Consider the following 12,823-nt stretch of genomic DNA (forward strand, 5'->3'; position numbering starts at 1 on the left):
GTGCTGAACCTCACCTGCAGCTCTAAGTGGTGCGCTTGTCTGGATTAGTCACTAATTGATAGGACTGTCTGAATATGCAGCTCACTGGTAAGTGTGGCCTCTCCTACAGATAGGTATGGATTGGAGCATGTTGCTAAATGGAATTTTGAAACGTGGAATGAACCAGACCACCATGACTTTGACAATGTGTCTATGACAGTGAAAGGTAAGCATGTTTTGGAGCACTTACTAGTGTAGTAAAGTGAGATAGGTGTGTGCGGTGGGTGGAGGGGTGACAGTTAGAATGGGGAGATGCTGGCAAAGAAATAAGGTAGATAGGAGAGTGAAGGCATGTGAAGGGTATACCTAGTCTGTTTTGCTAAGGTCATGTTACTGACTACACTTTGTTCCCTGCTTGGACATCAGTATAAATACAGGGATAGCAGAACAGGAAAAACAGACTACGAATTACACTAAGAAGATGCAGTTCATTATTGAGATATAAAGTAGGGTTACTGAAGGTAAGGGGATGAAGAGTGGAGTAAGAGGAAGACTGTTCATTGGCAGATGCATGGTTTGGGAACTTGTCCTCACAAGACCTTTGGAAGAACCTTGTGAATGCAGCTGAGGTTTTGATGTTTTGTGTTGTCAGTGCATAGGAAAGAGTAGCTAGCCCCAGTTTGTGAGGTCCTGCCAATAAATGCAGTAATAGAGTTGTTATTATGACCATGTCGTTTTAGATCAGGATTCTATTTTGAGTTATCATCTTTGATATATACATCTGCTTGGACTTCAGGGTTTCTCAACTATTATGATGCTTGCTCAGAAGGATTAAGGGCAGCCAGTCCTCTACTGAAATTTGGAGGGCCTGGGGATTCCTTCCACCCCTTACCCAAGTCACCCATATGCTGGAGTCTTCTGTGTCATTGCTACAATGGAACCAACTTCTTCACCAGGGAGACTGGTGTAAGGCTGGACTACATCTCTCTCCATAAGAAGGTCAGTCCAAGATTTCAGTTTGAGGCTATTTTTTTAATAAATTCAATCCAAGTTATGTTTTATTATGATTTATGAAGTTGATTTCCGGAAGAGTGTCCAGCCTATAGCAGGAACTACGGCTACCTATTCTAATAAAACTTTGAAGATGTTCCGTTCAACTCAAAACAAATTTGCCTTTGCCAAATTCCCAGGGGGAAAAAATCCTCTACCTCTTTTCCATTTTATAATCTAGGAGGAGCTCATGCAAGCAGTACATGTACTTTAATGGATTAGATAAAAATACTAGTATGGTCAGACCCACAGCTCCTCAGGGACTCCAGAAACGCATTTTCAGAATATATTTATGTATCTTATGTTTTTGTGTTTACTACAGTTTGCTCACTTTCACTAAGCAGATATGAAATATTATTGCAGGGAGGTGGAAGTTCTCTCTACATCTTGCAGCAAGAAGTAGAAGTAGTTGAACAAATTCAGAAGCTGTTTCCGTATTTTGCTTCTGTTGCCATATACAACGATGAAGCAGATCCAATGGTTGGATGGTCCATTCCACAACTGTGGCGAGCTGATGTGACCTATGCAGCTATGGTTGTAAAGGTAACTCAGTTCATTGACAGTCTTGTCACAGTAGTGTCTCCTGATGCATTAATGCAGTTGCAAAAGTAGATTTACAGTCAATTTTTAAGCAGCTACTCAGAATAATAGATCCAACAAAAGGAGAGCTGATACAGCTGGGGTTTCCCTGAATAGTCTGTTTTCAGTAGCTTTATTTAGTTTGTATTAGTTTTCTTCATCTTCCCTTAAAAAAAACCACAACTGAGAACTAGCCTTCCATGTGTTGGAGAATGTGTCAGCTATTGTATATAGTCCCCCAGTTAGATCCACCTGATAAGACTACACCTGCACATCCTCTCTCTGTCTAATAGTGCTGCTATTGTCTCACTACTGCTAGCTATCACCTCACTTATGTGAGACATTATTTCCGACCTTCTTCATAAGTTTACCTCATCAAGAGACATCAGGTATAATTAAGAAGTTTGTTGAGCTCTCAGCATAAGCCCATTGGTTTTGAATGATGACTGTATATGTGGTCTTATGAATTACTGCTAGTAATTACTGCTGTTGATCAGAAAAACAGAAGAGAATGCTCAGCATTCCTGCCCCTGCAGGTATTGTAGCCTGGCCCCAGAGCCAGCTCAGCTCTTGCCACTGCATAGCAATAGTTCCCACTGCAGGCCTGTTGCTTTGTGAGCCACTAAGTTATACAGCATCCAGAGTCCAAGGGCTCCTGTGCAAATTAGTAATTCCCAAACCTGGGAGCATGTATGTCGCCCAGAAATGTGACAGATACGTCTTACCAGCTGCCCCTGTGGAGACAAAGGCTCCCAGCTCCTTCAGGCTGCATACAGAAGCAGAATTCTCCGAAGCAACAAGTCATTGGCTGCATTGCAGGGAGTTTGTGAGAGCAAACAACAGTGTTTATAATGGCATGGTGATAAGAAGGGAGAAAAAAAGTCATATCCCATGGAAAATTAACGCTTGGGTGAATAGGAGCTAGAGCCCTGTGTTCCTTCAGGGACACAATTGTGAGACCTTTTCAGTTGTCAGCCTTCTGAAGTTCTGTTTGATTCTGTGTTAGCACCAAGTGAGTAAAATGACTCATTGAGGAACAGAATCCAGGACCAGCTCCCAGACACTCATGTAATGGGTACAAAGTAACTCCAGAATTGGAGCACCCTTTAGATTTAATTCAGGCGGTAAATCCAGATTACTAAACTAATATTCAAGACAGAGGAGCATGATTTATAGTGCAGTAGCCAAGGAAATATATTCATATTTTATGCAGAGTACTAGTAATAGTTATTTCAGAGACTTTTTACTGGCAAAACTATGTGGATACTTTAAGTTTTCCGGTGATTAATGTTTCACCTAAAGAATAGTTTCTCCATAAGTTGTGAGGAACAGTTTAGTTCTTCAAACCTTTCTAAATGGCAGAGTGACATCTCTGTTCAATATGCGGTAAAGTTTTTAAAAAATACATAGTGTGTTTGTTGGATTTTCTTCAGGGTGAAGTTCCATCTTCTCTGTGACTTTGCAGGTAATCATCCAGCATCAAAACCTGCTCATTTCCAAAGCCAACAACACCATCAACTACACACTGCTGAGTAATGACAATGCCTTCTTGAGCTACTACCCCCATTACTTCACACAGCGGACTCTGACAGCACGTTTTCAGATGAACAATACAAAGCCACCTCATGTCCAGATGGTGCGGAAACCAGTGCTGACTGTTATGGGCTTGCTGGCACTGCTAGGTATAGTAACCACTGGTTAAAGAGCACATCAATAACCTCTTCTACCTAGAAGCTTCCTGCTTCAGAGACATTATTCCAGCCATATCACCATTGATAAAAGCAGGATTTCTCCTACCCTCTGTTTACCAGCTGTGTTAAGAAAATGAAACTTCATTTCCCCTAAGAAATTAATAGCTTAAGAGATGTTCCTGACAGTCTGTTACCTATTTGGTTTAATTTACTGCTTTGTTTATACGCTCTGTATGCCAGCCACTCCTTTTTTGTTGGCTGGTAGTTCCCTCTTGTGCCATCACATCAGGCTGCAAATGTCTTTAAAAAGTCGCCACAGCTGGAAGGCACGTGCAGTATACTAAGGGAAGATCCTAATTCACTGTTACATGCTTAGATGTTCCTAGCTGAACTGCTAAGCCTAAGAACTGCTGTAGTATGTGCATGCTCTGTTGTTCTAAAATAAGCCTGACTGAATGCTGTGTGTGGTAAAATAAACTAGAATGTAGCTCAGCCTATAGATCCCCATGTTTTGACCATTGCTGTATCAGAAGCTGATGTAGGGCTGACTAGCAGTGATGCTTACAGAGTTGTCATATTTTTTTAAAGGAGAAAAGCAGATTTTTGCTCAAGTGAACAGCAGTGAAGGTGAAAGCACTCAAAACAGCACAATTGGTGTCCTGGCATCTGTGCACACCCCAAGTGAGATGCAACCCTCAGACAGTTGGCAAGCTACTCTACTGATGTATTCAAGTGAGGATAACAGGACTTCATCCAACATCAGCACCATCACAGTGAACGCCACCCACTTCCCAAAACTTAGAGGTAAACAAACATCATGTAGGCAGTTCACATAATTGGTCTTTCAGACAGAATAACTGCTGAAACACTTCTGCTGAGTTGCCTTTTGTTGCAAGACTGAGTTTCATTTGCTAACTTTCTCTCTCATCTTTTGGGTGCTCCCAGGTTTTCTGAGATACAATGGTGCTCTTCTAGGAGAGGTTCTTTCCTAATGCCTGCACTTTGACCCTGCCTTTAATGGCAGCTATGGGTGCTGCCTTTTTGGAAAGCTATTAATCTCATTGTCCTTGGCTGGATATTGCGAGGCAACAATTCCTGTGCTGGGATGACTATAAGAGAGCCAACATGACTACATGATTACACAGTTGATACAGTTGTCCAACAAATGTGTGCAGCACCTGTGCGGAAAAAAAGGGATTTCAATCCTAGTTATGGAAGTGATAGCTTGAAATTTAAACTTGGCAAATGTAAATTGTAGAGCCTTGTAAGAGTGCTAGCCTTGTGACTTTCTGGTGGAAGCCAAGCTCTGAGGTGCTGAAATCACTTTTAAACACCTTCTGCTGAATTTATTCTTGTTCATCTTTAAATCCAAGTAAAGAGTTTACTCTCTTTCATTTGTGTTCCTAAAGAGCTGGTGTATGTGACATATTACCTGGATAACAACCAGACCAATCCCTACCTGAAGTGGAAAATGCTAGGAAGCCCTGACTTTCCTTCCCCAGAACAGTTCCAGCAAATAAGGGATGCTGAGGTATGACCATGTGTTTGCTTGAAGTATTGTATGGATAAACTTCTTGTGAATTGGTTAACTACAGCTAAAGAAATCAGTTCAAGTAGTCAAAATTTCTTTAGCCACAGTCATGTGCATCTCGTATACATATGAAAATGCACTTCCAGTTGTGCAGAGAAATACAGCTGGTACCCAACTGATACCTTTGCATTGTTATACAAGAGACTAAATGAAGATGACCAACTTCTTTGCCACTGGCTTACCCTTAATAAGGAGGCAGAGTTGCTCCAGAGCAAGTTCCACCTTCTCTCTGAATTGTCCAATGAGCTTTGAGATCCTTTCTGTTCTGTCTTCCCAAATAAGTCACATGGCCCTGTATGTATTACAGAAGGGCCAAATTGCTGCATTAGAGCGTTGAAATGAACCAGCCCCCCCAATAACAGAAAGCAAACAGCTCCCTGAGGTGGAAACTACCCAGTGCAAGTTCAGAACACACTTGGCATCTCTCAGAGGCTCACAGGGAGTCCTGCAGTTTCCCCTCATCCTCACCAGTTCTGAATGCACCCCGGAGGGGACTGAGGAGTAACTTGTCTGTGAGGACTCCTCGCTACTGAGAAAAGCCATGCCCAGATTACTTACTGTATATGAAAATATGTAAGCAGCCTGTCATATTAGCTCCTTCTCCTGTAGTTTCCCTATGCATTCGGACCCACAGGTTAAAATAAAGAAGGTCACCTTTGTCCCTTTTGGGGCCTATAGACAGTAATTGCCTTCTAACTTTGGTGTACAGTACTATGTCTTCCCAGTCACCATAACCTGCTGTTGCTAAGGGGACACTGTGGGATACTATAGGTGCCATCAGATCTTCCTTCAGCTGGGCAGCAGTGAAGTTTTAGGTACTCTTGGCCATCTGGTGAAACCTCATCCTCAGAGACTAGCTGAGTGGCTGTTGTAGCTAGCAATAGCTTTCACTGCACACTGGGAACCTATAGGTAAGAAACAGAGGTGTGGTTTGTAAAGACTGCTAGCCTGAAAGGCATCCATGGGAGGTTACTGAAAGTGACAGATTTGCCTAGAGGGAATTTGTGATCAACCTGGTTTGTGAGATGGATAAACCTTTTGTATCCTAAAGAGCTGGAAAACAGGCGAGATAGATAGAAAAGTCTCCCGGCTTGAAGAACTTTGATGTCTGTAAGCCACTTACCAGCACCAACTCCACTGGAAATCTACAGTCCCAAAGTAAATACACAGTCACTTTACGCTGATGTAACATAGGCCTTTTTGTGCTGTAATAAAAGATCATTCACAATATTTCTCTTTGGCTTCTCAGGATCCGGTGGCAAGAGGCCCATTCTCATTTCCTGAAGGTGGCATCCTGACACTGAAGCAAGTCTTCCCTGTTCCCTCAGTCTTTCTTATCCACATCTGTGCAAGACCCAGATCTGTTCCTGATCAAGTATGTGTGGTATTCTACTGTCAGACTCACCAAATTAGAAACTGCTTCCTGCTTTAAGTATCACTAAGAAGAGCTGGACTAGCATTTGGGCCTATTATTTGTTAAAAGTAAAAAGAAAATTCTTCTCTCCTTTGTTGAGAAGTCTCTCTAAGGCATAATTCATGATAAAGCATTCCACAGAAAGTGATAGGAGCCATCACTGAGACAAATGCAAGTTTATCCATGGTGGGAAAATAATAATGCAGTACTGGAAATGCAATATCTTTTTAAAAGTCACATCATGTGCTACCAGGCTTGACAATAGCTTTCCAGTTAATAATTGATAGCTAAAAATAAAATGGCTGTTGTAGTTTAGACAGTCAGTCCTACCAATGTTCATAGTAGTGCCCAGAGCCTCTGAAGGTCCTCTGCAAGGTTGGAGGCATAAGCTAGAAAGCCACAGAGACAGGAATTTTGTTTTTTCACCCTTGTCTCAATGGAAAGGATCAAAGCAGATAATTAGTGAGGAAGGATGGACACAGAAATCTGACTTGGCTGATTGATTTGTACAGTTTTCTTACATGGGCATGTGTCTTTGTACAGGTGACCGGTGTTCGTTTGATCCCTCTCACAAAGGGGCAGGTTATTGTGTTGTGGGATGATGTCTGTGTAAATTCAAAGTAAGTAGCTTTTAAAATAAAATGGATATAACTGAGTTACCAGCACATTAGTCCCTAAGTTGCCACCAGTCCTACAGAGCGCAACAATTTCACAAATTTATGACCACTTTCTCCTTAAGAGGTGGTACAGTGCATTTGTCTGACTAAATGAGCTGTAGGACCTACATGCAGTAACTAGGGAGAGCAACCCTGACTAATTTGCTGTTTGAGCAAGGGAATCTGCCTGTTGCTCACCAGCATTCAATGGCAGTTTTGAGGGACTTGCCCTCAGCATAGCAGACAGGAATATCCATGGTAAAACTTATATTAGGAGCAAGTGCCTAGTTGGGATCTTGCACATCCCTGTAAGGAATGTGAGCTGGAATAGAAAACCTTGCTCCAGCTAGCTGTACTAGACTGGAAATCCTCTGGAGGTGAACTGTCAGAGGTGGTCCAGTGTACATCCAGACTCCCTCAGAAAGCACTGACTTAGCTCCTTTTCAAGCCAGTCTCCTTAGACTCTTCAGCCTTGATAACCCTGGTTTGGGAGTAAAAGATGCTTAATGGTTTGTGATACTGCAAGTACCCAATATAGTGAGTCAGTCTAGGTGTTCTTGTGCGCTGTTGGAGCCATGGTTCTTCCTAATACTGACAATTCATGCCATCCCATATTTGGAAGGAGTAAGTCAACTGAATATTTCCTGATTTTGGCCGCCTTTGTTGAAAAGGCCCTGACGTAGGGATTTGGTTGCCCACCACATTATCAGTTGTATTTACTGAACTGTTTGGTTTTCTTTTCTAGATGTATAAAGACATTTGAAGTCGAGTTCTCACCAGATGGAAAAGCATACCAACGGATTAATGCCAAAGACACAATATTCACTCTCTGGGTCTACAGTCCAGGTAAGGCAAGAATACACATATTATGTAATCTGTCATGTTAGTAGTACCACGCATGAATGTGTGAAATATAATTTAGTAACAACTGAAGGTACAGCTTGCTAGTGACACGCGTTCCCATAACAAATAAGAGCACATCCTCTCCTTTAGGACCATGTTCTCAGTGAAAGCCTTATTCTCCAGGACAAGAACTAATTGACAAATAGTCATGAGGACTTTATTAGTAGTATTGCCATAAGTAAATTCCTTGTCACAGAAACCAAAGTCACACATCTGTGGGCTTGCCAAACTCCCTGAGAGGCAAAGCAGCACTTTTGTTTCTCTTTGTAGCTGTTGTAGTAGCATACAAAAAGAGAACGTAATTTCTCGTGATGCGTGACCAGAGCTTCGTGTTGTGTTCTTGGTAGTAGACTCACAGCAAGGCAAGTCTGAGGTTTGGGCTCAGTCCCACAGGTATTGGCCATGCCTTTGCCTAAGTTTGTACAGTGCTCTTGGGGTAGGGCAGTAGGAGCAAATTGCCTTGGTAACATTTGTTTTGTACCACTGAGTCTTGAGGTGTTAGATTGCCTAGGGATATGGCCTGAACACACAAATAAATGGGAGGTCACGTCCACCTTTCATGGAGGGATTGATTGTCTTGCATTTATCATGTTCTGAGCTGCTCCAGGGGAAGGTTGCAATTCTGCTCTCATCGTGGTAACCTGTCCCTGTTCCCATATCCTTTTATAGCTTGGCAATGTTAGGCTATTGAGGTGCTCCCTTGTAAGAACAGAAGAGGTCCTCCTGTAGGACAGTTTGTCCTGTCTATCTGAACATCTAGCCAAGGGGAGACCCCTCTCTTTACTGTTTCCTAGAGCTTTCTCTTTAGCCCTGACTAGCTGCTTGAGTTTTAGATGTTTCACATTAAAGGGCTACGAGTTTCATCTTTGCCAATAGGCAAAGCTTCTCACAGAGCCTGTGTTCATTTGTCCTCAAGTACAGCCTAGATGTAATAGAAACATACCCAGGTGAAAAACACTCAAAGAAGGTAGTGATGGTTTTTTTGGGTACTTTTTTGTTGGTTTTTGAGGTTTAATCAGCAGTGTGACTGTCCAACAGGTATAACTAATAAGCACTGATCAGAGCTGTGTGAAACAGGGACAGACTTTGCCTCAAAGTGATACTAATAAAGAGCAATTCAGAGAGGTTTTTGCCAGAAACACAAGCTCATCTTAGCCTAAGAAAGGCTTAGCATCAGCAGTGGGTGCATAACAAAGTTCAGAGCTATTATTGCAATGTAAAGGCTACACATGTAAGCAAAGACTTTAAATCGTGGCTAAGGCAAATCTCTGAGATTAGGATTCATTATCATCTAGTGCTGCACATCTGGGGAACCTATCAGATTTAATTGTTTCAAAACAAAAAAAAAAAGCTTGAAAAAATCTCACATGTCAGCCTTTATTACTAGCTACTTCCTTCTCACTCATTATTTTATCATTCTTTTTGTTTTAGGAAAAAAACCCCTGAATACTAAGGCACACATAAAAATAAAGTAAATAGATGAGAAAAAAACATTTATATTGCTTGTGAGGTTAAAGACTCTGCTAGTGAAGGCTGTATTCTTCAAACTGAATCAAGGATGAACCAGCAGAGCCACAGAACATCAACTCACCTTTGGAGCAAGCGGTGCTGCTTCCTGAGTTGACCAGAGGGTTTTCAGTCAGCCTGCATGCTTCTTGTTCTGCTTTGTTGATCCTGTCCCCACATGACCTGTTCCAAAGGAACAATTCAGGTAGAAAAGTAAGTCAGCAAAAAGAAAATTACTAGTTGTGGGTTGCAGAAGATGTCATAGCCTTCTTCCAAAGGGACTGTTGGGACAGCAGTCCTGTAGCTGTACTTGTAAATCTTAATGAGGAGTCAGGAGGTCCTTGGTGCCACAAAGAAAAAGAACCAGTACTTGGCCGTGAGGAATTTATAATAATTTTTAGTTAGGCAGGCACAAACACACTTACATAGGATGCAGAGCTGATTTTACCACCTCGCTAGCCCATTCCACAAATCTACATTTCATAGGTGTAATGCCTGCTCCACATCCTCCAAGCACCACAGGTTTCAGCCTTTCACAGTGACCATTTCTAACCTTTTCATTTGCAGGAAGGTCAGTCTCCGGCTTTTACAAAGTGCGTACCATTGACTACTGGGGGAAGGCAGGCCTGTCCTCTCTTCCTGTGGAGTATGTTGAAGCTTTCAAGTGACTCTGAAGGGTGATGCCTGGCTTGGTGACTGAGTGGTGTATGCTCCCTGCAAATGACAACTCCCCAGAAAAATAAACCCCTCCCAAGCTGAGGAGGGAGTATTGAAAGGACCTGATGAAGCAAGTTAGGAATGCAAGTTAGAAACAACGGCCCATATTAACTCTTCAGAGCTCAAAAGACAGTGTTACGAAACAGCCACAACCGACAACCCAAGTGGTACAATTGTAAGAGATTGCCACAGGACTGGGATTCAGCTTGGGAACTAGGAATTATAAGAATAAATATTTATTGTTCCCTGTTTTACACTGAACTAATGGTGAGAAAAAACAAAGATTTATAGAGGTCACAAACTGCAGCAGGAACAGGACCATCACTTCACTGTGTGAGTGAGGATGACAGCAGAGGGACAAGGAAGACCTGTCTGAGAGTGAACTGCCTGCCTCAGCTGCCAGGCTGTCTTGATGTGTGGTTTGATGGAAAGTCACACAACAAGCAGACACATCCAGAGCATGAAGTGAAGGATCCCTGATGGTTAGTCACAGATGCTCAAGTGGGTTATTTCAGAGCACTTGTCATGTCTTCAGATGTATGAAGTTCTTCACCCTCTCACAGAGGGGTTTCCACCCAGCTCTCTCTGCATTTGTGGCTGTTATTTGTATGCCAGAGCTATTTCCCTCACATAGCCAGAGGAAGGGGTAGCAGCTCATCATTAGAGGGGAAGGCAGCATGGGAAGCTCTAGCTCCAGACTTCCCTGCCTTTTCTGCTTTCTGTGTTTGCCCAAGTCACCTGTTTGCACTGTGGCCATCAGCCACTGCCTCTTTGTGGTGGAGGCTCTACCCCTGAAAGCCCCTCTTTCTCTCCATTGCTGTCACTTAGCCTGGCCTTCTACAGCCCTTACAGCTAACATCTCTCCCCATCATGCCTCCCCTCTCAGACTGTAAGTGACCTGAGGCTTGGCTTTAAGTGGCCAGGAGAAAGCCAAAATGCTCGTTAGAGCCTTTGTGTTTTCATATTACAGGAGAGCATGCTCCTGAACGTGACAGGGCTGCTACTCACAACCTGTTATGAAATTAACCAAGAGCAGTTGAAGCTTCTGTGCTTTACAAAGTACGTGCATAAGCATGTGTTAGCCCCAGATCATGGGCTACAGAACACCTCTGGCTGTCCTTGCAGCTGCCAAACACTTTATGTAATAGCAAAATTCCCTGAAATTGCAAGTGTGTTTTTTTACTCTCCCATTTTCACAGCTGGCACAGTTTGAACTATGCCTTTAAAATGCGTGTAGAGGAAAGGATAATGCCAGTGAAAACAGCTGGACTGTTTTCAATAAGAGGAGCAACTTTGTTGCACAAACAAATCCCCTACTGCCTTCTGCTGACATCAGCCACCTCACCAACATAACAAAAAAGACTGCTTATTTGATGAAACATTCAGGTCTCAGACAAAAAAACCAAATTTGCACAGTAGGAGAGAGCTGAACTACCTCAAATGGCCTCACTTTTACAGAGATACAAAAAGTCAGTGTGTATGAGATGAGGCCTTGTTATCTCCTTACTTTCTGGTTACTTGTTCATATGCTTATGCTGAAAGTTAACCTTAAAATGTTGATTTTGTGGCAGAATTCAGATAAATATTTCTTGCCTCACTGTTGTTCGAATAAGGAGCATTTGTCACATCCTAATCTGCCAATTCCTCACTTGTGCAGAACAGAAAAGAGCCATTGGAGCCTACTTAACTGATAACTTTCTGAGTTTCAAAAAAGTTAGTGAGAAATTCTATTTGGATGGAGATAGTAAAAATACATTTCAAAGTTGTTATAACTGCCCCTTAAGTGAAGAATCAGAATACACAGTTAAATAAAATCTAGCAGTTACAACATACTGTTTTGCCAATATGAAGCGGAACCACAGAAAAATTTACTTTTAGAAATATTCAAATATAGGTTCTTGAGAGATTTCAGTGTGTCTGAAGCAGGGAAGATACAGAAGCTTGAGAGGATAGTTTACCCTGTTAGGATGTTGTGTTTGAGTAGCCTTCTACTTTAAAATTTTCCCATGCTGGCAGTTAGAATATAGCAGTCTTTATCAAACCAGGGACCATGCACTAGTTACAGCTGTTTGGAAAAAAAATGAAGCATAGCTATCGTGAAGGGTATTGATTTTGCTATGCAGAGATGTAGTAGAAAATGTGTAGGTGTGCAAATCATGAAAAACAGAAGATCAAAAATCACTGCCCTGCTTTATTTAGCAGACAAATTTAAATTATACCTCACACAAGTGAGGGCAGTAATGGCATATATGAGGTAAATGATGCAGAGCAGATGAGTCCTGATGGAATGTTTGGCTTTTGCAAAGATGCAGAACAGACAATGGTGATTCACTTACTCTTTAACTGTATTGAAGTCTGTCCCTATAGCGAGTAATTTGCTCTAGTGCAAGTTATCTTTGAGAAGATTTGAGGCTGGGATTCTGCTGGCCCAGGATTTCTGATTCTCAGCAGTGACAGACATGAGGCTTGCAGCTGCATTTTTGAAGTTGTTTATAATTCTCATGCTTACTTTTCTTTGTCTTGTTAAAAAGCAAAGTAAGAGTGCTGTTTTCTCTGAAGTTTCAAGGTAAATTTTCGTTCATTATTGTATTGCTTATTGAAGCCACCAAAGAGCAAAAATTTTATTTGCAAGGACAGAGTGTAACATGTTTTAGATGCCAAAAAATCCAGTTTCTTAGGATCAAGTCCAGCCACTTTGAAAATCTATCACTAGGTCCCTCTTTTAGGGCTTTTACAT

The 12,823-nt window shown here is 42.0% G+C and overlaps 1 protein-coding gene across 1 annotated transcript in view; it reads left to right on the forward strand.

The window, feature by feature from the left end:
- Positions 1 to 10,037, forward strand: part of IDUA (alpha-L-iduronidase) — a 50,342-nt gene extending 40,305 nt beyond the window's left edge. Inside the window, exons 5-14 of the mRNA XM_086480190.1 lie at positions 110 to 205; positions 776 to 978; positions 1,393 to 1,572; positions 3,074 to 3,290; positions 3,888 to 4,103; positions 4,709 to 4,830; positions 6,140 to 6,265; positions 6,848 to 6,924; positions 7,706 to 7,806; positions 9,937 to 10,037. Of these exons, the coding sequence (XP_086336316.1) occupies positions 110 to 205; positions 776 to 978; positions 1,393 to 1,572; positions 3,074 to 3,290; positions 3,888 to 4,103; positions 4,709 to 4,830; positions 6,140 to 6,265; positions 6,848 to 6,924; positions 7,706 to 7,806; positions 9,937 to 10,037 (1,439 nt within the window). The remainder of the gene's footprint in view (positions 1 to 109; positions 206 to 775; positions 979 to 1,392; positions 1,573 to 3,073; positions 3,291 to 3,887; positions 4,104 to 4,708; positions 4,831 to 6,139; positions 6,266 to 6,847; positions 6,925 to 7,705; positions 7,807 to 9,936) is intronic.
- The last annotated feature ends 2,786 nt before the right edge of the window (positions 10,038 to 12,823 follow it).

The sequence above is a fragment of the Leptosomus discolor genome, chromosome Z (genome assembly GCF_034619465.1).
Source record: "Leptosomus discolor isolate bLepDis1 chromosome Z, bLepDis1.hap2, whole genome shotgun sequence".
In the NCBI taxonomy this organism is placed as follows: Eukaryota; Metazoa; Chordata; class Aves; order Leptosomiformes; family Leptosomidae; genus Leptosomus; species Leptosomus discolor.